The 24,613-nt window shown below is 53.1% G+C and overlaps 3 protein-coding genes across 12 annotated transcripts in view; all 3 read left to right on the forward strand.

Moving 5' to 3' along the window:
• DOCK3 (dedicator of cytokinesis 3) overlaps window positions 1-13,551 on the forward strand; it is a 599,374-nt gene extending 585,823 nt beyond the window's left edge. For 7 of the 10 annotated variants that reach the window (XM_076008055.1, XM_076008073.1, XM_012771412.3 and 4 more), the window contains 5 exons: window positions 3,850-3,968; window positions 5,129-5,216; window positions 9,079-9,192; window positions 9,746-9,828; window positions 10,704-13,551. In XM_076008055.1, the coding sequence (XP_075864170.1) occupies window positions 3,850-3,968; window positions 5,129-5,216; window positions 9,079-9,192; window positions 9,746-9,828; window positions 10,704-11,213 (914 nt within the window). In that variant the 3' untranslated portion in view covers window positions 11,214-13,551. The remainder of the gene's footprint in view (window positions 1-3,849; window positions 3,969-5,128; window positions 5,217-9,078; window positions 9,193-9,745; window positions 9,829-10,703) is intronic. The other 3 variants (XM_012771410.3, XM_076008080.1, XM_076008059.1) reach the window with 2 other exon arrangements.
• MANF (mesencephalic astrocyte derived neurotrophic factor) lies at window positions 12,215-18,329 on the forward strand. The gene is made up of 5 exons (XM_076002302.1): window positions 12,215-12,321; window positions 14,732-15,006; window positions 15,676-15,803; window positions 16,617-16,758; window positions 17,899-18,329. Exons 1-5 carry the CDS (start codon window positions 12,215-12,217, stop codon window positions 18,081-18,083), a joined length of 837 nt encoding a protein of 278 aa, XP_075858417.1. The 3' UTR covers window positions 18,084-18,329.
• Window positions 18,330-20,335: 2,006 nt separating this feature from the next.
• Window positions 20,336-23,440, forward strand: RBM15B (RNA binding motif protein 15B). The gene has a single exon (XM_012771444.3). The coding sequence runs from the start codon at window positions 20,447-20,449 to the stop codon at window positions 23,120-23,122; it is 2,676 nt and encodes an 891-aa protein (XP_012626898.1). The 5' UTR covers window positions 20,336-20,446; the 3' UTR covers window positions 23,123-23,440.
• Window positions 23,441-24,613: the final 1,173 nt, after the last annotated feature.

The following is a 24,613-nucleotide window of genomic DNA, read 5'->3' on the forward strand; positions in this document are numbered from 1 at the left end:
CAGGCTGGCTATACCACCTTTGTCCTTCCAGCTACCTATTTACAGATTTGTTCACTGTCAAGCTTTTACTGAGTCTTCAGTGAGGAATCTGTATGGATCTTGCTTCAGGGGGTACTACCTCAGAGTTGAGAGAAATTATTTTCTCCTTCTTTAGAAATAACCTCTCTTTATTTCACAGGCCTTGGTTATCTGTTGCTGCATACTAACCCACCCCCAAAATTTTTGTCTTAAAAACAACAATTTATTATCATCTCTTATTGTTCTATGGGTTTACAGGGCTCACTGAGCAATTCTCACTTGGAGTCAGATGTCTGTCACCTGGGACTGGAATTATCTAAAGATTCAACTGGGCTAATGTCCAAGGTGGCTAGCTCTTGTGGCTGGCAGTTGATTTTCAGTCAGCCTAGAGCACAGCTGCAGCTGTCAACTTGAGCTGCTACATAGGACCTTTCCATGTGGCTTAGGCTTCTTACAGTATAATGGCTCTCACCAGAGCAAGCATTTCAAGAGACCCAGGCAGAAGCTGCAAAGCTCCTTATTTCCAAGCCTTGGATGTCCCAGAAAGTCCTTTTTGTCACATTTCTATTGGCTAGTCAAGTCACTAAGGCCAACTGAGATACCAGAGAGGGGAATGAGACTCCAATTCATGTTGGTAAGGAGTGGCATGTGTGTTTTGGGAGGGAAGGCATCAATGGTTGCAATTTTTGGAGACAAGTCACAGTAGCCATACTCTAGAACAGGGGTCCTCAAACTACGGCCCGTGGGCCACATGCAGCCCACCAAGGACATTTATCTGGCCCGCCGGGTGTTTTTGCCGCCACTGCCTGTCCTGCTTAGTAGCTGGCTCGTCCTGGGCCCACAGTGCGCATGTGTGGAATGTGTGCCACACTCTCCAACAGCCCTCCAAAGGTCTGAGGGACAGTGAACTGGTCCCCTGTTTAAAAGGTTTGAGGACCCCTGCTAGAATATCAACATAGAAGAAGGTTGAGAGAAGCCCTTTCCCTTTCTGGGGTAGATATTAGGTGCAAAAGTAAACAAAACAGTTAAAATAGAACTGAGCCCAAAGCAGGGAATGACAACAAGGTTGGAGGCAATAAGAAAGAAAGGAAACCCCTCCTAGACACAACATCGATATAACCACACGCAGGCCCGTCTGGAGAAAAGCTGCAGGCCCAGCTTCTGTCAGCACCAGAGTTAAGCCCTATGAGAGAAGACAGAAGGCTTGTGTGATACAGCATCATAGAGGAAGACTGATGTCTCAAATAAAAATGGAAGATACAGTAGATGTACTCTGGGCAAAGAAGGGAGGGAGCAGTTTGTTCTGGGGTTTGATGTTACTAGTAAGAGGAAAGTTTTTATGAAAAAGGTGATCTGAAGGGGAGTCATTTGCATTGGAATTGCTTCCCCATACTCCCAGGAGTGGCCTTCCTTCCATGCCAATTGGTACCGTCTGCTGTAGTTCCTGTTGTTTCGGAAACCTCTGCAATGAATTGCCTGCAAGGCATGGTCTGCCCAAACTCTTCTAAGTCAGCAGCTCTCCCTTGTGGTCAAAAGGCTGACTGGGGCTAGGAAATGGGAATTTTGAATGATCCTCCTTGAATAACTCAGTCATACTGGGACTTACCTTCCCTGGATTTCACCAGACTACAACTCAAGTAGCTCAAAAGTCCCATAAACATAGAAGCCCTTGTAGTATTTAATGCTTTCATGAAAAGTAATCATCACTTCCTAGCTTGGGACTGGCTGCCCAGGTCAGAGGATAGTGGGAGAGAAGTTGAGGCAGTAGAGTTGGAAAATTTAATGGTAATATAGAGCGCCCCTTTGTTATAGCACTAGAGAGGCCACCATAACATGAATCCAAATCCTCAGCAGAAGCCCTAGGCCCTAGGGCCTTCAGGCTGCTGTCCTACATCCTAGCCCCTAACATGAATCAGGACATTGAGTACACAGATGGGGTTGGCCTTGCGAGCCAGGCTATGAGCTCCATGAGGTGAGGGACTATGGACACCTTAGCAAGATAGTAGCCCAGGTTCCAAGAACATACCTAGTATGGAAGGGGCTTTAGATAGGAGTTTGGCATAACTGAGTTGGTGTAAAGGTGCTGTGTGTGTTTGTGTGCATGCTAAATGAAAGGTAGCCCTGTCCAGAGTTGTGGCCTGCAAGGCTCAGGGAGCATTCTGAGTTTCTTGCGGGGAATGTACTATATAAAGCAGTGAACTTAGGGGCTTTTTTCTTTTCTCTTTACATAGCCATTTTCTTGAAGTTGCCTAAGAGCACAAGTTTTAAAGGAGAACATAGAAACCAGTAAGATAATAAAATTATAGCAATTCAGGCCCAGTTTTTCCAAAAAAGCATACTTTAACCATTCCATATCAGTTAAGGACATTTTTAAAGACTAAGTCTCAAAGCCAGCTCTGAGTTTTTACAAATGGGATCACTCAGACCAACTGCTGAAGAAGTTACATTATTGGTTATTTATTATGCTGACTCCTTCAAAGTACTTCAGCCTCATCTTCTTAGACTAAAATGAATACAAGAGGAATTTCTTAAGGATTCCTTGGGCAAGCTGGTTGAATACCTTTTGTTAGCTGTGTCCTGACAGTTCTGTCACTGCACACTCAAAAGAAAGCCCTAGAGACCCTGAGTTTTAGGGACATAGAGCCCCTAGGAGCTGCAGATTCACCCCTCAGTTGGACCCAATAGGCTGGTCTTAACCATCCAGCTTCACTCATGGCATACCACAGTGAAGGGTTTCAACCACATGAGCCAGCCAGAGACATTGGAGTCCAGATGACACTCCCATGAGGGGTCCCATGCCCCTTGTAGTTTCTCATGGATATTCTGGTCTCTGGCACAATGAGCACTGCATATTTGGAGGGCCCTCCAAACTACCCATTCCCCAGGAAAGCCAGCAAGTTATTCTTACTGCTTCTGTGGTAGGTCTTATCAAGCACCATGGGTTGACAAGTTTTTGGACCTATATCTGTGGCCTGAATCCATAGGGACTGGGTCACACCACACCTGGCATGGTCTAGCCTCCAAAATAGCCATAAGGACAGGGAAGTCACTGCAGAGGCCTCACAGGAAAAGAACGTGAACCAAGTCAATTGAAGAGCTGTAGTTGAAGTCTCACAACTTCCAGATTAGTTCTATGACCGCTGAGTTTAATACAGGGCAAGTTCACAGAGGGAAATCCTGTGAGCCACTTGTGTACAGGGCCTGGCCTGTAGCCAGCCTGGCTTTAGGGCTGCAGTAGGACTGGCAGGAAGGCAGAGGCCAGGTGCTGGGGGCCTAGAAGCTGGGAGAAGCCTCTGGAAAAAGGTGGTAGAGGGCCAGCTGAGAACATGGCCAGTGGTGTTGGAAAAAGGTGAGTGTATAGAGACACAATGTGTCAAGTAAGAACTGTTGGCTATGTTATCTGAGTGTCTCTGTCTCTATGTGATGGCTCCATTGCAAGCTGGTGTGTGCCCGTGCCTGGGCCCCCTGAGAGAGCCCAGCCTCCAGGCCACACCTACCCACTGAGGGTGCTGGGTGCAGAGGCCCCCTAGCCACCCTGCTTCAGTTCTCAATTCTCCTCACTCTCTGCCTCTGAGCACGGTGAGGGGCTCTGTCAGCGGGCCCACATCACCCCGGCCTGCAGAGTGTCTGCCTCAGCTGGGATACCAGTTGCAGCCCTTACCACCATCCTCAGCCATCAGGCTCTGCTTCATACTCCCTGTGCTTGCTGAGCTCATCCTCACCCACTGCAAGGGAAACCTAGCCTGGTTCCCCAGCCCTGAGGCTGCTTGACTGCTGGGCCCTCCATCTGTGGCTTGTCATCTGTGCTTGATTGTTCTCACTTGGTTACAGGCTCTCCCTCTCTGCCAGATAAGTACCGCCATGCCCGGGAAATGATGTTGTTGCTGCCCACACACCGGGACCGCCCGAGCAGTGCCATGTATCCAGCAGCCATCCTGGAGAATGGACAGGTAGGAAACCCACCCTACTGACTTCCCTCTGCCATATGTGTGTTGGCCTGTGCCCCCCTCATTGCATTCACTGGGCCTTCTGCATTGTCCTACGTGTCTCTCCCATTCTGCTGTAAGATCCCTCAGAAGAGTGCTGTGTTCCTGGATGGGGAGTACAGTGAATCTGAGGACCAGCAATCCAGAGTACAGGTGCGGGTAGAATGGCATAAGGGTTGGAACTAGCATTGTTTGTGTGGCTATCTGCCCTTTTGGCCAGACTCCTGGACTCCTCGTCCCTAGACAGTCTGGCAGAAGAAATTAGTTCTTTGTAGCCTGTCTCAAGAAGGCAGTGGTGTAGATGGGTCTGGAGGATGTCCTTCCTCTGTGTGGGGGGAGGGCATCCTCACGAGGAAGCTCTGCTTCTTTTACTGATGCATCCACCTGAAGCCCCTGCTGGGGCTGCTTTCTGCACCAGCTCTCCAAATATTCTTCCTAGGAGCCTTGACCAAGAGCTTCAGAGATTAACTTCTTCCCCTATGCAGTCTTCCTCTGCCCTTTATCAGAGTCCATGAAAGTCACCTCCAAGTGACCATTACCTAGTCTCACAGTGCCAGGAATTTCTCAGTGGTACCTCTCTGTTCCTGATTAGCCCTGCTAGACAGAGGAAATAGGTCTGCTTGGCAGCTGCCCATCAAAACAACAGGTCCTGTTACTCGGCTTGGGTGCTGCATGTGCTGCCCTTTTCCCTACACTCAGTGCTAACATGGGCCTGTGCAAAGCCTCTCCAGGAGGCTAAACCAGTCAGTGCTCATGGGGGAAGGGGGAGTAGGGTCCCTAAATCCTTTCTGCCAGTGGATCCCCCTGGCCAGATAAAAGGTTGCAGACAGTTAGATGGTTTCAGGTATTTGTGCCCTGTTTCTTGGACCCTGCACAAGACAGCCTGGGTCCCAACCCATCCCACTGGAGGATGTTGCCTCAAATGTTGTGCATGGAAGCACTCAGAACCAGACACCCGGACAGTCTTCCCTCAGTCTGACATGGAATTCTCAGCACATCTCAAGTGTGAGCCATACCGCTGGTTTGATTTCCCCCTGTCTGATCTTCGAATGTCCAGGCTCCTGTGGCCCACAAGATGCCTCCCTTGTTGTTTTCACCCTCTGATCTTTTTCTCCTTCCCTTAGCCACCGAATTTTCAACGGGCCTTGTTCCAGCAAGTGGTCGGAGCCTGCAAACCTTGCAGTGATCCCAATCTGTCTGTAGCTGAAAAAGGTATTGTTCCTCTTCTCCAGGTGGCATTCCCCCATGTCTGTTCCCATCCTGAGTATCTGACTCTTGTCCCTGAGCAATTGTGTCCACACTGTAAGACCAGCTGGCCGGGGCTGAGCCATACTCCTACACCTAGATCTGTCTGTCCAGAGTTCTGACCAGTTTCTGTGTTTGCTGTTTAACCCACATCTGGCTTGATGCTAAGGTTTAGATCCTGTTAACTGTATCTCTCCCTCCCCAGGGCCTACTTTCAGAGAGGCCCCAGTTGCCACCTGGTCTGAGCCCAGCTTTATGGACACTTGGGCTGCTGTGTGCAAACTGTGGGCAACCACTTTCCTGGGCTCATCACAACCAGACCCAGAATTTAGCAGGTCCTGTGGCCCCTTTGATCCCTTTCAACTTGGGCTCTCAGGGATCTCTCCTTTAAGCTCAGGTCAGGTCTGTGGCCCAACAAGCCCCAGGAGGAATGGAAAGAACATGCCAGTTTCCCAAAGATAGGGTTCTCCAAATGAAGCCCTGAGTGCTCCCAAAGGAGTCCAGTCTACTCTGGGCAGTAGCTACTATGAGTCCTGCTATCTTCTACATTGCAAGGCCATTAATCATACCATGAGACTGAGCAGTCCTCCTTAGAACTGAGGCTGTTTAGATAGTGGCATTTTACTCCTGCAAGCTGATTGAAGAATGAGACTCAGACTTATATGGCTCTGGCTTGAAGCCCTAGACACAGAGACCTGAGTTAATTTTAACACATAGCAATACCTAAATGGGGACAGTGTTGAGCTTTCCTGCCACCCAGAACCTGGCCCCATATCAGCCCCTCTCCCCAGAGGTTCTCCTCTCTCTTCCATCTGTTGGAGTTTAGGGAACACTCAGTTCCCACCAATACAGCATGCTGTCCCCCATACCATCAGAACATGTCTCTCTATAGCTGTCAACATGTCATTGTATCTGCTCCCCAACTGCTGTTTGCTGTCCCCATTGTTATTATTCCTCGCTTATCATGGAGGGCATACCTCTGTGTCCTCTTTAAGGAGACCAAACACTGGGTCCACAGCCTCAGTGCCTGGAGGGCATTGGTGCTGATGTTCAGCCACAAAGGGCCTGAAGATTCTGGCTGAAGATGCCTTCCTGGCCTCAAGGCTGCACATCTTGAAAACATGCAGCTTCTTGGACTCCTGCACCTATGACCCAAAACAGAATGCACTTTTGGCTTGAAGGGCCAGAATACTTTCATTCACCTGTGATGCAGCACAATCTCAGAACTAGCCAGGAGCCCACACAGGCTCAGAGCTCAAATGGATGCTGGTGGCCAGACTAGGACCCTAAGCCAGCTGAACACAAAAAAGCTTCAGGCCTCAGACCAAACTGCAGCAAGGAGCTAGACGTGCCCACCCCAGCTGTTGGAGGGAAAGAGGGTTGTCTCAGAACAGAGGCTGAGCCCAGAGCAAGTATGTCCTCACCGCAAGGCCAGCACTGAGTGAGCAGCAAATTAGACACTTGCCTAGTGGCAACAGATAGACCAGAGTGATGGCTCCATAACTCTCTACCTCCAGGGCAGGAACTATACATACAGGCCATCATTCTCTTGTCAGTCAGGGTCCTGAGTCCCGTGAGGACTCCACTTCTCACTTGCAGGTATCTCTCCTTGCCAGGCAGTGACTCCCAGACAAGGCAAGCCTACCCTCAGGGCGATGGCCTATACACTGGGACCCTCAGGCCAGGGCTGGACAGTTTAGACTAGGAGAGAAAGGCAACAGGACACAGTGGGGATCGCTGATCACTCCTCTTCTCCTAGGATAAATCATTCTGTCTTAGCCTTCCCAAGAGCCCCAGTGCACTTATACTGCATAGCAAAGGTCCACTGGCCTCAGTGCTCACAGACATCAGGCTACAGCATGAGCTTGATGGCTTCCGGTTCACATGGAGTTGCTCAGGCAGGCACCCTTTTGTAAACCACTGCAGCCTTGCCAGCTTTCCTCTCCCATAGCCTTCCCATCCTAGAGTTCCTTTGGGCCCTTGTGGGTGAACTTTTGCAGCCCCACAATTCTTCTAGGGGCTCAGTGTGCATCTTAGGATCTAAGGATCCTGGGCTGTTGCAACCCCTTTGAGGAAGCTGCCCAGACCCATTTCCAAGCTTATTCCCTGATACTCAGTGGCTTTTTATGGAGAAGGTGCTTTTCTTTGGGGAAACAGAGAGCGCCAATGCTGAGGACCAAAAAGCTCATGCTGGATCTTGGACAGAGCCTGGGTGAGAATGGGCCTATTCTTGGGTGTCTCAGGCTCTCTGAGAAGACCATCTGGTGCTCATCATATTCAGAATTCTTTTTTCCCTTCAGGCAACAGCTGAGTGCCTGCATGATGCCCAGTTGCTGCCATGCCCCTTCTTCCTGCCACCAAGCCAGCATCAGCCATGCCATGAAACCGAGCAATCCTCCTTAGAACTGAGATTGTTCAGATAGTGTAGCCCCCTGCTCTGCTGCAAACCCGCACCAGTTCCCGAGCAATGAGAAGATGGATGTCACCACCTTATCCCTGGACTGCTGTGAGTCTCAGGTCCTCTTAGCCACATCCTCCTCGAAGCCAGACTCCAGCTCCTTCCCTTCCAGAGTCTCCAGCTCTCATAAGGCCCTGGAATTCCCCACTCAGTGCCTGCACCAGGAAGAACCCAAACCCCAGCTACCTCAGGCTCAATGTAGCTGCCACTGCCTTAGAACAAAGCTGTGGCTAGGCACCTGGATTGTGAGCTGCTTTCCTGCTGCCGATAGCCCAAAAGAGAGTTTGGGCTTGGCTGGCTCCATCAGAAAAAGGACATATTTCTTCTCGTTGCTATTTGTTCTATAGGAAGCCAACAGGATTCACGTGTCTCCTGCTGCTCCTGCAGAGTGGCATCCCTTAGTCCCCAAGGTCCAGCCATCTCTCCTCTCCTCTCCCTTCCTGCAAAGTCTCTTACCCCAACTGTGGCCGAGGGGTCAATATTCAGGCACTGGACTCCTTCCTTAGCATAAAAGGGCATTGTGCCTCCCTTTGTCCTGAGCTTACTCTACCCTGCATCCATGGCATATGGGCGCCAGGAACTGGGCTTCTCTAGATGACCAAAGGTACCCACGGGCTCCACTGTCGTGTCCCTCCTTCCTCTTGAGAAGCAGGGGGTCCAGCTAGACCTGGGCTGCAATTCCTGGGCTTTATATTTTCTTCCAGCAGGTGCATTGAACGCTTGTCCTTGCCTAGAAAAACCTCCCGTGTACCCCAAATCCAGCCAGTAGGCATAAGGAGGAACAAGGATGGGACAAATTTGAACATTACCATAGGACCTTTGTAGGGCCATTTCTCGGGAAGCTCCTGGCCACTCCCTGGCCATGCACCCAGCTCTGGAAGGAAGCAGTCTCTACCTCCCACTCATCGTGCTCCCTACTTTTCCCACTGAGTCTGGGTAGTAGGAGAGTCCTGATTCTTGACTTTATTTAGCCACAGAGCTCTATGACCCATGCTTTCTCTATATTCTCTTGGTCTCATCAGCCTGTTCCACTCTCCTCTTCTGTTTTCTCTTCTCTTTCTGGCAAATCCCACAGGCTGCAGATGTTTACTCCTTTCTTCGCTTTCCTCAGCTATCTCATCCTGAATACTCTTAGACATCAGCTCACTCTATTGTCATCCTCTTAGGCAGTTTCAATCTCTGGCCACTCTCCCCTGTGGGCCCCAGTGCCTTGCTTGGCCAGTGTTTTTAGTTCCAGGGGCTGGCATTCCAATCTCATGTGTGCTAGATACATAGGGCACACCTGAAGAATCCTCAGACTGCAGAATGGGCTTCTCCCAGAGGGTGGCTCAAGAAGTAATCTCCCTTCATGCCATCTCTTTCCACCTTCAGTGGTGCCAGCAGCCCCCAGCAGCTGGAGCCTGGATAGCGGAGCCCGAGAGGCCCAGCCCTTCCCGTCTGCCCACATCCTGGTCCCCCCAGTGCCTCCCCGAAGCCTGCTACATGGTAAGAAGACCTCTAGTGGGTTCCCCAAATAGTCCCTGGTCTCAGACTCTGCTCAAGGGCCAGGGCAGCAGCTATCCAGGCTAAGAAGATGGCCCATTCTCTGGGATGACTCAGCCAAGGAAAAACGTCCCACTACAGGAAGGAACCTGCTGAGCTTTGGGGTCAGTGAGGTTTCTGAGTACAGCAGGTGAGCTCAGGAAGGCCATCCCAAGCAGGGAGGCTGAAGACAGCGGAATTGACTGTGCCGGGCACACTGCTCACCAGCCTGTCATCACCCAGCATCGGGCTAGAGCTGCCACTGCCTGCAGCCTCTTGTTCCACAGGCTCTGAAGCACTCGACTTTCCTGACCTCTGTGTGGAGTAGGTTTCTTTTACCCCAGCAGCCTGTGTTTTGCAGAAGGCCAATGTAAAGAGAGGTTTCTTTATAGTCCTCAATGCTGAGGGGTCCCCAGGCGACTCTTCCCATGCCTCCCCAGTTGGCCCAGCAAGATGGTGCTGACATGCAGCCCGAGTATCGCCCTCAGCTGAGGCTCTGGTTCTGTTCCCTTTGCAGGTCATTACTCCCTACACTTTGACGCCTTCCACCACCCTCTGGGTGATACCCCCCCGGCTCTCCCTGCCCGGACCCTGCGCAAGGTAATGTACTGAGGCAACAGCCCTGCCTCATGAGTCATCTGTCTCATCTGCTCTAGAATCACCCTCGGGGTCTACGAGAAGAACCTGAGCCCTCCCCTGCTCCTCTTTCCCCAGCCTGGCAGAAGCTGAGGGTGGCCAGCGCCACACTTGAGCTGCAGGTGACCAATGTATCCTGCAGCAAATGACATAGGGCAGGGAGATCAGAGGGTCCTGGAAAGAGCAACACACCGTACTAAGGGCATGTGGGCAGTGAGCGCTGAGAAACCAGGGGGCTCTCTGCCAACACCACAGGGTATCCATACACCACAGTTCAATAGCTAGATAAGCATTCCTGTGGTGGATCATACAGCATCTAAAACTAGAAAGCAAGTAAAAGCAAGAAGCATCAGGCACCAGAGCTTTATGAAAAACTCATGAGGGTAAAACTTAAAACCTGCCTGTTAATTTTTCTGCAAATTGGAAGAGACTGAGTCTACCACAGATTTTCACAGCAGAATACACTGCTGTGGTCCATGGCCCACCATGGTTTTTTCTGCCCCCACCCCTGGCCCCAACTGGCCTGATGACCCAGCCCTTCTGATAGTACCCCAGAGCCACAAACAGCAGCCTGGGACCTGGCCCCAGGGGGTACCAATGGCCAGCGGCCAGGACAAGGCCATTTTTGGCCACAGAAATGCAGATGATTCTGGAGTTCCACTGGCTTGCTTGAGGGTGTGGGGAGGAGCTAGGGGCTTGCTGCTGAAGAGACAAGAAACATACTGTTGATGAGGGGTATTTTAAAGTTCATTCATAAGCAGGCTCTTGGTCTTCTGGTGGCCAGCCAGTCAGCCTCTCTGGAGAGAGGGATTCTAACATGCCCAAACTTTCCTTCACAGTCTCCTCTGCACCCTATCCCAGCCTCCCCCACAAGCCCCCAGTCAGGTCTGGACGGCAGCAACTCTACACTGTCCGGCAGTGCCAGCAGTGGTGTGTCCTCCTTGAGTGAGAGTAACTTTGGGCACTCCTCAGAGGCCCCACCTCGCACTGACACCATGGACTCCATGCCAAGCCAGGCCTGGAATGCTGACGAAGATCTTGAGCCGCCCTACCTCCCTGTCCACTACAGCCTTTCCGAATCTGCTGTCCTGGATTCCATCAAGGCCCAGCCATGCAGAAGCCACTCAGCCCCAGGGTGTGTCATCCCCCAAGACCCCATGGACCCGCCTGCGCTGCCACCCAAGCCCTACCACCCCCGCCTGCCAGCCCTGGAGCATGATGAGGGGGTGCTGCTTCGAGAAGAGACTGAGAGGCCTCGAGGCCTGCACCGCAAGCCCTCACTGCCTCCTGGGAGCACCAAGGAGGAGCAGGCCCGCATGGCCTGGGAGCACGGCCGAGGGGAACAGTGAGGGGCAGGGAGGCAGCTGGGACACCGCCCTCAGCAAGCTCTTGCCCACTCCAGGTCTGAAAAGCACTCCAGGTCTGAAAAGCAAGTCCCCCCCAGGGAGATAGAGGGGCTTGGCACTCAGGAGAGAACCACCCCAAGTCTCCGTTCTACTGCCGTGAACTCATGTGTTGCCATGTACAGAGGCTGCAGCAGCATGAAGGGTTGTGGCTTCTCTTTTATTTCATTTTTACATTTCCATTTTTATGGGTTTTCCTTTCTTTATGCAGTAGACGCTTTCTCCCTCCTGCAGTTCCAGACATGTGGAGCTATATGGAGATATTGCACAGACAGAATTACTTTGCCGCACTGCAGGGCCCAGGAGCAGGAGCCCAGGCCCTCCCTCCAGGGAAGAGATGCACAGAATGGAAATTGCACTAGGGACCTCTTCCTTCGCTGTATGAACAGAAAAGTTCATGGTTGCATTCAGGGATTGCAAGGACCACATGGACTACAAGTCACTGGTGGATAAAGGGGCTACAAGCTGTTTTGCACAAATGCCTGCCCACTCTTCCATCCAGGAGTGTGCAACGGAGGGGCTGGCTGGGCCAACCTGCTGGCTGAGGCATGTGACTGGCCTAACTGCATGCCCAGGGCACACTGCCAGGCTTCCATGGGCCGGCCATCTCCTCCTATTCCCTTTTGGATTTTCCTCTCCATCACTTTGATTTCTGACCATTTGCTACCTTCTACTCCTGATACATCTCATACCCCACAGGAGCCCCCATGGCAAATAGATATGCAAGGGTTATCTCCCACCCTCTGAGGCTTGAGTGGAGGTGCATAGCCAGAGGGGCTACCCTAGCCACCTTCCTCCTAGGGGGAGCTGAGCCCATTCCTATGTGGTAGAGCTGGGTTTGAAAATGAGGCTGTGGTGTGGGCCAGAAATCCCCTAAGCTTTCAGAAGCATCCAGTATACCTGCCATGAGCTCCTGAATCAGGGATTTTCAGCACTACCTCTGAGCCATGAGGTTGGCTGCCCAGCCAGGCTTCCAGGCCCTGAGGACATGTGGTCAGGTTCAGCAAGCTCCAGTGTATAGAGTGTGGGAGGGAGCTTCTCCTTTTGGAAGCAGGTAGCCATGCAGGTAGAATTATTATCTCCCAAATGGCTAAGTATAGTGCCCCCCGCTCCAGGCCCACTGGGGACCACCACTCAGGGTTCAGGGCGGGCAGGAGGGGCAGTTTCTCCAGCCTCCCCAGTCTGTTGGGCAGAGCGCAGTAGTGTCTTTATAGGAAACTCTTTCAGGTCAGGGCACTAATTTTCCTGTTTATTATTTGGGGGGAGAGGGTGGGGTGGGCATAGTAGTATTTTACCAGGGTGCTTCTAAGTTACTTTTAAAAAATATTGTCTACAATTTTTTTTTCTTTTATTTGCTTGAACTCACATTAGTGATGGTCATGGCTTTGATGGTCACAAGGCTGCCTTCTCCTTGTTGAGCAGGCATGTTGCTCCCCAGTTCCTCTTCTGCTGGCCTGCCTGACCTCCATGGTCAGGCCCTGGGCCCTAGCCCCTCATCCCTTCTCCACAGCCCCTCTTTCCAAACAGAAAAGGCCATAGTCAGGGTGTTTTTCCCTTGTAAACACTTAACTTGTTTAAGAAATGCCAGCAAGCAACCTATTGGGAAAGGTGGAGAGCTGAATTACCTTTCCAGTTTCTGGGGATTTATTACTAGTGTTGGTCCTTTCTGATCCATCAGGATCACTCCAGGCAAAGTGGAGTGAAAGGCTGCTAAGGGTGTGGGAGAGGCCTGGCAGCCTCCAGCTCAATGGGCAGGCCTGCTTCTAAGCCTAGATTCACTTAAAAGCTTCAGTCTCTGGACCATCTGGTGTTCACAGATGTTAGGGTTTGGGGCTAGCTTTGGATTTGATTCTTAGATAGGAGGGCATCTTTAGATTTTAAGGCTTCTGAACCTCAATCCCTGGACCAGGCAGTTGTCACGGAACAGTTACCTTCTCCACTTGCTGGAACAGGAGATAGGGTGGGGAGGGATGTGTGGGTTCATTAGGCCTTGCTTTGTGCAAGGTGAAACAGTATGTGTTTTCCCTCTTCATTTTCCCTAACTGGATGAAAAGGACACATTCTGAATCCCTTTTGTTAGAGAATCAGCCAGTCTGTGGGGAAATGGGAAGCCAGAGATGAGAATCCTTTGAAAAGATTGTAAAATACTGATTTTCATTCTTTAAAGCTTATTTGTAAATATCGATTTGAATGCTGTGTATTTGTACAGGAATTTGAGCAAAAAATGTATAGAGTGTGATGTCCAACTGGTATTCAGCCCTATAAATGTGTTTTTAACCTCTGGCATTCTGTGCTTATTTAAAACAAAGAAACTTCTAACCATTTCTTTTGTGTATTCATGTTTAAAGAAAAAGTGATTTAAAATGATCTTACCTGTACCAGAAAAGCAAAGTTAAAAAAAAAAAATTTGTACCAATGTCCCAAGAGGTATTTTACTGTATATATTGTGGTAGCATGTTCAAAATCCAAAACGTAATGTGAATTTTAGATGTAAATATCTGCCACTTGACTTTTTTTCCCCCTTTCCCGCTCCCTTGACTGCTGTGATGTGAATTAAAGATGAATACCTGATACTGATCCACTGAATTCACTGAATGGGAGCAAAAGACGTGCCCCTCCAACCCTTGTCGCCGGGCTCCAAGCCCTCCTAGCCCCATAGCCAAGTCCTGTCTGCACTAAGCAGAGCCAACCCTTTCCGCGAGCGGGGAGGCAGCCCAAGAGGAAACATCCTCCAGTGCCTGTCTGCCGACCCACGCGCGGGCCCCACGCAGTAAGCCCTCTGCAGCCAGCCGGCCTGAGGGCTTCGCTGGGAAGGAGGGGGCGGGCCAGCCACGCGGCCCCGCTTCCGGAACTGGGGAGCTCTTCAAGGATTGGGGGACAAACTCCCCAAGCGCCCCCGAACTCCCCACTCTGAAGCGATCCCAAAGCCTCGGCCGTAGCCCTGGCCGGCGCTTCCCTCAGAAGTCTAGGGTGGCAATCCAGTTTGGCGGGCTTCGATCCCTTAATCTGGCAGCTCCTGCAACCGGAGTCTGTCCGCCCGGCAGGCCTTCTCCTGCCAGCCCCTGCAAGGTGGGCGCCTGAGCCTAGCAGACGTTTGCCAAAGGGAACGCCTACGTGGGGGTTTGACAAAAAGAAACATTTTCTGAGCCTTGCCTGGGGCGGCCCGCCCTCTCTGCCTACCCTATTGGGTCGCGGCCGACCCCAGAACTCCAGACCTGTGCCACGAGTTGGGGGCCTGGGCGAGGAGATCCGCACAGTTTTCAAGGCGGGCGCGAGACCAAGGGCAGGGAGTACGCAGGACAACGCAGCAGATTCTGGGCGACTACACCTCTGCTTCAACCAACACGGCTGCCCCTACCCAAGATGGCGGGCCCTACCGCTTCCGTTGCGGCCGCAGCCACTTCCTGAGGCCGGCCCGGGTTCAATCAGCGGCGGACAACTGTCTAGGGCTGAGACGGCATCAGCCAATGGGGAAGGGTAGCGTGGAGCTGCCCGTCTGGGCTCCGAGGCGCATGGACCAATAGGGACACGGCGTGTGGGAGGGCGCGGGGGTCTCCCGCCAATGGGGAGCTACGGCGCGCGGCCGGGGACCTGGAGGCGGCGCGGCGCGGCGGGTGCGGTTCAGTCGGTCGGTGGCAGCGGCGGCGGAGGAGGATGTGGGCTGCGCACGGGCTGGCGGTGGCGCTGGCTCTGAGCGTGCTGCCGGGCAGCCGGGCGCTTCGGCCGGACGACTGCGAAGGTGCGCAGGGGCAGGGACCGCGCCTAACCCATCAAAACCACCGGGCGGGCGGGCGGGGGCGGCGATGGTGACCGGTCCCGGCAGGTCCAGCTGGAGGAAGGGCAGACGACGGGCCTAGAAAACATTGGTCCCACGAAAAAAAGTTGAGATTAAATCATGCTGAAAATTTCGCCTTAAATCCACATCATGCCAGAGGTTTTGTTACTTCTCACCACTGTCCAGAGGCTCCTGGGAGCGTCCCTGTCCTGGGTCGGGGACCCGAGGGCTGTCCGTTGGGATCGCGAAGCTGCACCTTGGGGTTCGATGTTGTATTTGGAAATGAGCAGCAGCATCTTAATTTTCTCTTCATCCTCCAGTCTGTCCATTTATGAGGTCACAGTGAGTCCCCTCTCAAGGACACTTGTTCACTTAGGGCTTAAACTTGATGAAAGGAGCAGGGAGAAGTTGTATATGAGTCATTAGAGTGATGTTCTTTCCCCTTATACTCTGGGTGTACCCGACCCAGCAACCTAGAACTGGTTTCTGTCCAGCTGAGAAAAACCAGTGATGGAAAAATTTACCTGTAATGATTCATCTCCGTTTTTCCTATTAAAATTGGTAACAGAGTTCCTTCTTTGTGGATTAGGGACGATTTGGTAATTGCTGAGCATCCTCCCCTCTTTTTTCCAGTTTGTATTTCTTATCTGGGAAGATTTTACCAGGACCTCAAAGACAGAGATGTCACATTCTCACCAGGCACTATTGAAAAAGAACTTATAAAGTTCTGCCGTGAAGCAAGAGGCAAAGAGAATCGGTTGGTGAGTAGCTGCCCCTCCCCAGCTAGCCCTGGCTCATGTTTCACCCTCCACTTCACTGGCTTCTTGATAAGAGACCTTGCCCACCTCTCTATTCAGGAAGCCAGCTGCTCTTTCCATAAATTAATGTGGGATCAAATTGCTTTCATGTCCTTCCTCAAGTAGGCATGTATTTTGCAGTTGTGATATTTTTTATCCTGTTAGTATTTATTAAACACCTGCTGTGTGCTAGGCACTAGGGATACCTGGAGAGAGAAATGACAGTCAGGCAAACAAACAACACAATGGATGAGTGTCATGAAGAAAATAGACCAGGCTCATTGGTGTAGCGGCAGGATGCTGACTTGTAGTGAGTGGTCAAGAAGAATCTCTTTGAGGAAAGGTCATCATCGAAGTGGGGGTAAGAGTATCCCAGGCAGAGGGGACAGCCAGTGTGAGTGCCCAGAGGCCAGAAAGAGTTTGGCATATGTGAGGACAAGAGGTGACAAGGTGCCCACAGGGTAGACCAGAACCGAATTGGCGACAAGTGCCCTATTGAAGCAATGGCTTTTCTAGCTTTAATTTCCCTGGCAGTCTCTGGTATGTCTATTAAAGGTTTGAACCTTGGTGACTCTTAAACTCATTTGGTGGCTGTTGGCTCTGGGACTGAGAATGTGTTAAGAGCCCCGGGTTGACACCGAATCTTACTGCTGATACAGGCAGGGAACCAGAAAAATGAGACCCTGGCAGATAACGTGTTTTGGGATGTTGATATGTTTTGGAGGAGATGGCTCTCAGGTGGCACCCCCTAAAGGCCATCGTCCTTTCTTCCTGTAGTGCTACTACATCGGGGCCACAGACGATGCAGCCACCAAGATCATCAATGAAGTGTCGAAGCCCCTGGCCCACCACATCCCTGTGGAGAAGATCTGTGAGAAGCTCAAGAAGAAGGACAGCCAAATCTGTGAACTAAAGTATGGTGAGTGTGGCCAGGCCTTATTTAATAAACACTGTGCACTTTTTATGGCCTCAGCATGTACCTTCTGAATTTACTTTCCAGCTGGGAGAGGAAGGTGATAAACTAGAGCCATGAGCGGGTTATATCATGCGATTTCTGGTGCTAAATGCTGGGGGGATCTGGCATAGAAGGGGGTAGAGGTCAGAATAGGCCTCACTGAGGAGGTGACATTTCAGCAAACTTTAAAAGAAGTAAGGATTGGCCAAGAGGCCAGCTAATGGAAAAACATTCCAGGCAGAGGATACAGGCAGTGTAAAAGCAGCCAGTGGTATGACTGGCAGGTGGGCAGGTCACATGGCGCCTTGCAGGTTGGTTAGTACTTTGGCTTTTAGTCTAAGTGAAGCTGGGAGCATTACAAGTTTTTGAGCAGAGAAGGGACATGATCTGACTTGGGTTTAATAGGCTTGTCCTGGCTGCAAGCTCTGAAAGGCCAGTGATGTTTATTATTCTGAAAAGAAATACTGTGTCCAAGAAGGGAAGCCCAAGCACAACACTTGCTGAGTTGGTCTCTGGTTGCACATAGTACCAATCTTCAGAAAGAGTTAGGGTCTCTTCTGCAAAATTTATACAGCATCCTTATTTTGACACGAATGTCCAAGGGTCTCTGTTCACCCACTTGTATCAAGAATGCCTGGTCTTCTGAGAGTGATCCTGGTACAGGGGTTTCAGGTCACTCTGTGGTCACAAGTGATCACAGAAAGTAAGCTCCTAAGTCAGGGGCCTGACCAGGGCCTGTATTGGGAAGTGGGGACTATAAGATCTATATGCTGTGTCACCAGCCTAGAGCTGTCATTCTGCGGTGACTCTGTAAGAGGCACCTGGGAGATAGAAGCTACCTTTCTCCTATAAAGACAATGTAGCCTCTGTCCTTGTCCATACTGCATGTCTGTAGTGTGTACTGACAGCACGAGGCCAGCCTTCCTGAGGAAGGGGCCAGTTCCCCCTCATAGGGGCAGTGAGTACTGACACACCTGTCTGGAAATCTCTCCTCCTATATCATCTAGGGCTGGTTTGGCCATGTAAGGGGGCACCCATCCTGGGACTATTAGGGGGCTGAGGCTGCTCCACCCAGCCAGTTACTCCCCCTGTTCTCTCCTTCAGATAAGCAGATCGACCTGAGCACGGTGGACTTGAAGAAGCTCCGAGTTAAAGAGCTAAAGAAGATCCTGGACGACTGGGGGGAGTCGTGTAAAGGCTGTGCAGAAAAGTCTGACTACATCCGGAAGATCAATGAACTGATGCCTAAATACACCCCCAATGCAGCCAGTGCACGGACTGATTTGTAGTCTGCTCAATCCCTGCTGCACCTGAAGGGAAAAAGCAGTTCAGCTCTCTCTGCCCACAACAGCCTTTTTGTAATTTATTTTTTAAGCGGGCTCCTGACAATACTGTATCAGATGTGAAGCCTGGAGCTTTCCTGATGATGTTGGTTCTACGGTGTTCCCATGAGGGAATTCACTTCCTTCTGTTGCTGGTTTACTCTAGGACTTCACAGTGTATCTGGGATTTTTTTATTAAAGGAAAAAAATTTATAGCTGTCCTTGGAAATTAAAGTGAATACTGAAAAAGGGTTTTGCCCCATAATGAGGATCCTATCAGTTTATGCTTTCCAGTTTGCAAGGAGTTTGGGAGTACATTGTCATTTGTCCCTCAGCCCACCAGTGTTGAAAACACCAGGACATGGTACACTGGCCTCAACCCTCACTGGGCTGAGGCCCACTGGCACGTGTGGGGGTGTGGGGCTGGAGGGTAGCAGGCACCCCGGCAACATGGAGCCCGGGGAGGAGGCCCAGCTGACGACCTGCCCCTTGGTACTGTGTCTGTCTCACCCACACAAGAGGGTGTGGCGGCCATACAGCTTCTAAGCACAGAGGATTGAGTCTGGGGTACATGGGAGGGCTTCACATTGGGGCTCAGTACAAGCAGAACTGGGGGTATGTGGAGTGTAGTTTTCCACAAAGAAGGCTTCAATAACTGCATCTCGTGTACTGACATTTCTAAAGATGCTCTTGGCCTGGTCACCAGCTTGCTCTTCTGGGCTCACAGTCTCATATCTGTCCCAAGCCTCTGTAGCCTGACTGGCTTTTTCAAGACTAGCAGGAGTCAGCTTATACAAAGAGGCAGTAGGAAGCTGCCTTTTGCCTTCATTTGCCCTAAATGAGTCTGATAGTTGAGGTCCCAAAGGTTTTTCTGGAGTCTTTTTTAGCTGCTATGTCTCTGGTGCTTAGTCACACCCAGTTGTCGGCGTGAGCTGTGGCTCAACGGAGACACCTGCTCCTTAGGCCTGCAGAGACCACCTGAAAGAAAGACTAAGAACCAGTGCTTGCCAAGGAACTGATCTTACCTCAGATCACTTCATTTGTGTCGGTCCTAAGCTCAGTTTGGCTGTAAAGGGCCTTCTTACCCGGCTCCATGGAGCCCACTGCTTTCTTCCAAGACCTTTCCCCCTTGCAACTGCCTGAGCTGCTCCAGGAGCTGCTTTCTGGTTGTGGGAAGAGGGAAGGGATGGGTGCTAGTCCCCATCTCATGGCTTCTGTGCCTGAGGTTGGGTCAGGTTCTGCAATGACTCCAGCAACTGTCCTTGGAAAATGAAGCTTCCTCAATAGGCTCCGGCACCTGAGCGCCTTTGCCCTCACCTCACCTAGGGAGAAGGGGTCCTCCCCCTGAAGGTGAACAGGAAGGCACTGGCCAGTGAGAGGTCAGCGTGGCAAGCTGTGGTAACTGCTGGTACTGTCTTCACCCTTGGCTCCATAGCCCTGTCCTTCCAGCCTGCCTCTGCCCGACGCCCACAGCGGAGGGTGGGACCCAATGGCGCTAAGGAGCCTATTCCGACTCCATAAACTGAAGGTTTGTTATCTCCAGTTTCTGTGTCTGGACTCGGCCAGGTCTCACCTACGTGCAAAGCCATAGTTCTCATGGCCTTTATGGGGACTGCTGCAGATGAGCCTGAAGGAAGATGATGCCCGGGATGTGGGCCGCAGGTCTCTGACAGAGCCTAGAAATCAGCATGAGTTAGTCCTTGGGGCTGTCAACCCCGGACCTCAGTCAGGAGATGAATCCCTGTCAGGAGATGCCGCGGCGGCGGGGAATCAATCACTCCTGCCTACCCTGGGATTGGATACCACGTAAAGAGGCCTCTGGGCACCCCAGACTGCGGTGCCCACGGAAGCTGCCACTCCAATCAGCGCGGGCCCCAGTGCCTGCAGGAGGAGGTAGCTGGACCCAGAGCGGCAAAGCACACCCGGAAGCCCCACGCCTAGGACAAGCTCGGCTCGCTGAGGCGCGCGGCGACGCAAGCTACCCCTACTCTCAGGGGCTCCCAGCGCTCCCCTTAGCCTCGAGCCTCAGCCCGCGCGGTGGCGCCAGAGCGCTCAGGCTAGCGCTCACCCGCATCACGTGGCACAGGGCGGCGCAGCCCGATGACGCACGCTGGGTGCCTCTCGCCCTGGCCGGCACAGTCACGTGGTACGGTCAGCGCAGCCTGCTAACGAAACGCCCAGCCCCTCGGCGCCGCTCCCGCCCCGCCCCGTCGCCACCGCCGCGCCGAGTCCTTTTGTCCAAGATGGCGGCGCCGGGGGCGCTGCCTCCTCAGCTGCCGCCGCCGCCGCTGTGAGGAGCCTGCGGGCCGCCCGCCCGCCGCGCCAAGGCCATGAAGCGGCAGAGCGAGCGAGACTCGAGCCCGAGCGGGCGCGGCTCGTCATCGTCGGCCAAGCGGCCGCGGGAGCGCGAACGAGAGGCGGAGGCGGGCGGGCGGCGGGCAGCGCACAAGGCCTCCGGCGGCGCCAAGCACCCGGTTCCAGCGCGAGCTCGCGACAAACCCCGCGGTAGCGGGGGCGGCGGGGGCGGGCATCGCGATGGCCGGGGCGCTGGGGACGCGAATCACCGTGCGAGCAGCGGCCGCTCCTCGGGCTCTGGCGCTGGCGGTGGGGGACGCGGCGGCAAGGCCTCGGGGGACCCGGGCGCCTCAGGCGCATCTCCCCGCGCGTCTCCACTGCCGCCGCCGCCGCCGCTGCCTGGGGTCGAGCCCGCGGGGCCCGGCTCATCGGCGATCGCGCCCGAGTACAAGACGCTGCTCATCAGCAGCCTGAGCCCCGCGCTGCCCGCCGAACACCTGGAGGACCGGCTCTTCCACCAGTTCAAGCGTTTCGGCGAGATCAGCCTTCGCCTGTCGCACACACCTGAGCTGGGCCGTGTGGCCTACGTGAACTTCCGGCACCCGCAGGACGCGCGCGAGGCCCGCCAGCACGCACTGGCCCGCCAGCTGCTGCTCTACGACCGCCCGCTCAAGGTAGAGCCGGTGTACCTGCGCGGCGGCGGCGGCGGGAGCAGCCGGAGAAGCAGCAGCAGCAGCGCTGCCGCTTCCACGCCGCCCCCGGGACCGCCCGCGCCCGCCGACCCGCTTGGCTACCTGCCGCTGCACGGAGGCTACCAGTACAAGCAGCGCTCGCTGTCCCCGGTAGCTGCCCCGCCCCTGCGGGAGCCCCGTGCCCGCCACGCTGCCGCAGCCTTTGCCCTGGATGCTGCTGCCGCCGCTGCTGTGGGACTGTCGCGGGAGCGGGCCCTGGACTACTACGGGCTGTACGACGACCGCGGGCGCCCCTACGGCTACCCGGCTGTGTGCGAGGAGGACCTCATGCCCGAGGACGACCAGCGGGCCACACGCAATCTCTTCATTGGGAACCTGGACCACAGTGTATCTGAGGTGGAGCTGCGACGGGCCTTTGAGAAGTACGGCATCATTGAGGAGGTGGTCATCAAGAGGCCTGCCCGTGGCCAGGGTGGTGCTTATGCCTTCCTCAAGTTCCAGAACTTGGACATGGCCCATAGGGCTAAGGTGGCCATGTCGGGGCGGGTGATTGGCCGCAACCCCATTAAAATAGGTTATGGCAAGGCCAACCCTACCACACGCCTCTGGGTGGGTGGCCTGGGACCTAACACCTCACTGGCGGCTCTAGCCCGGGAGTTTGACCGCTTTGGGAGCATTCGGACCATTGATCACGTCAAAGGAGATAGCTTTGCCTACATCCAGTATGAGAGTTTGGACGCAGCCCAGGCCGCCTGTGCTAAAATGAGGGGCTTTCCTTTGGGTGGTCCAGACCGCAGGCTCCGTGTGGATTTTGCCAAAGCAGAGGAGACTCGGTATCCCCAGCAGTACCAGCCCTCACCCCTCCCTGTGCATTATGAGCTTCTCACAGATGGATATACCCGTCACCGAAACCTGGATGCCGACCTGGTGCGGGATAGGACCCCCCCACACCTCCTGTACTCAGACCGAGACCGGACCTTTTTGGAAGGGGATTGGACCAGCCCCAGTAAAAGCTCCGACCGCCGGAACAGCCTGGAGGGCTACAGCCGCTCAGTGCGCAGCCGGAGTGGTGAGCGCTGGGGGGGAGATGGGGACCGTGGCATGCCCAAACCCTGGGAAGAGAGGCGAAAGCGGAGGAGCCTTTCCAGTGACCGTGGGAGGACAACCCACTCCCCTTATGAGGAACGGAGCAGGACCAAGGGTGGTGGGCAGCAGTCAGAGCGAGGCTCGGACCGTACCCCTGAGCGCAGCCGCAAGGAGAACCACACCAGTGACAGCACCAAGGAGTCAGGCAGCAACTCCCTCAGCAACAGCAGACATGGGGCTGAGGAGCGGGGCCACCACCACCACCACCACGAGGCTCCAGACTCTTCCCACGGAAAAAAGATGAGAGAGAGCGAGCGCAATCATCGGACCACTGAGGCGGAACCCAAGCCTCTGGAAGAGCCAAAACATGAGACCAAAAAGCTAAAGAATCTTTCAGAGTATGCTCAGACACTACAGCTGGGTTGGAATGGGCTTCTCGTGTTGAAAAACAGCTGCTTCCCAACATCTATGCACATCCTAGAGGGGGACCAGGGGGTTATCACAGGTCTCCTCAAAGACCACACTTCTGGGAGCAAGCTGACCCAGCTGAAGATTGCCCAGCGCCTTCGACTGGACCAACCCAAGCTCGACGAGGTCACACGACGCATCAAGCAGGGGAGCCCCAATGGCTACGCAGTCCTGCTAGCCACCCAGGCGACCCCCAGTGGGCCTGGCACTGAGGGGATGCCCACAGTGGAGCCAGGCCTGCAGAGGCGGCTTCTCAGGAACCTGGTCTCCTACTTGAAACAGAAGCAGGCCGCAGGGGTGATCAGCCTGCCAGTGGGTGGGTCCAAGGGCAGAGACAGCACAGGCATGCTCTATGCCTTCCCACCCTGCGACTTTTCACAGCAGTACCTCCAGTCAGCACTAAGGACATTAGGCAAGCTAGAAGAAGAACATATGGTGATAGTCATAGTCAGAGACACGGCCTAGCCCAAACCTGTCTTTTCCAGCTCCATGTTTGTGTCACAAAAGCAGTTATTTTAAAATCTGATCCACTCTCTACCCTACACCATTGGTTTGAATTCTCTGCTGGGTTCTTTTGGTGAGGATCAAAGGCCTGTCCACCACCAAAAACTAAGTTCTTAGATTTGGGGGGATTTATTTTTTTTACAATGATGAGAAGGGACTCCTGTTATGTTGATTTCTAGTGTACAAGATACTGTCTGCTGTGTTCTGTATTTTTTTAATTTTTTGACTAACTGTATGGAAAGTTGTCAGTAAAGCCTTTGTCAGAGGATGGATTTTTAATCCTGTTCAGAGTCCTGGTTTAATCAAGGTACGAATGGAAGACTTTTCCCTAGTGCATGTACACAAATGCCCTACATCATCTTTCCAGCATGTCCAAAAGTCCTGCTGCATCAGTGACTCTCAGCCTGACCTTTCTGCTCTTCAGGCTGTTGGGACTATGCTCACAATTGTTTTTAATCTTCGCTGATGGCCAGCAGACTTCTATTTGGGCTCTGAACCCTGCTGTACCAGCCTGGAATAGAGCCCATGCAAAGTTAGAGGGTGAGCCTAAGTTCTGTGGCCAACAGCTAGTGGTAGTTTTTCTACCCTAAACAATGTGTGTCCATCAGTTTCAGCTGTGTTTGTTGGACAACGTGCCTAACCTCAAAGCCGGTGTGACAGCAGGTAGTCTTCAGCAGGTGTGTAGTCTTGTACCTAGAGGAGGAACAGTGCAATATTGATGCCAAGGGGTCTTGGTGCTGCCAGTCCATCCAGGCGCCCTGTCTTGTTCAGACTGCCAGGAGGCCAAATAATGGAATGGAGGGTTAGAGGCAGCCTGCCTTGGCTTATTCTTGAACTTTACCCAGATATTTGTGAGCTATAGCTCTTTTGGTTGTTCAGGGCTGATGTGTAACAGAGCAGGCCTGTGCGCATTCATACCTAGAGTTTCGTGGGGGACACTGAATCCCTGAACTACTTTTACAAAGTGCAGTGGGCTAACAGGAGACGGCCCTGACAGTCGTTTCCCAGGTGCAAGGTCAGAGCAGATGCCTAGACCTCTTGCCCTGATATTGAGGAGGTGGTGACCACTGGGAAGTGAGTCTTTCTCTTGGGGGAAAGGTGTTGGGCAGTGCTAGAGCTTGAAGCCACTCAAGCCACGCTGGGGAGGAAAAGGATGTGGAGGCATCCTCTACCGGGGAGGGAAAGGTGGCCTGAAGTCTTAAAATTCTGCCCTCCCAGAACACAGTTGTCACTGTAGAACACAGTACAAATACCATTCTTCAGACTGTTTTGTGTGGCAGCTTAGACGTTCCAAAAGGGATCATTGTCAGGGCTGAGGAGAATGGAATCTCTGCTAAGAAATGAGCTCCCGAATGACCAGGAACTCGAGGTGCTGCTGGCCATGCCATCTTCTCTCCAGGTCCAGTCCACTACCCCAACTAGCACAGAGCAGCATGGGTGAGCGCTGCGGTG

Source organism: Microcebus murinus, chromosome 1, assembly GCF_040939455.1.
Source record: "Microcebus murinus isolate Inina chromosome 1, M.murinus_Inina_mat1.0, whole genome shotgun sequence".
In the NCBI taxonomy this organism is placed as follows: Eukaryota; Metazoa; Chordata; class Mammalia; order Primates; family Cheirogaleidae; genus Microcebus; species Microcebus murinus.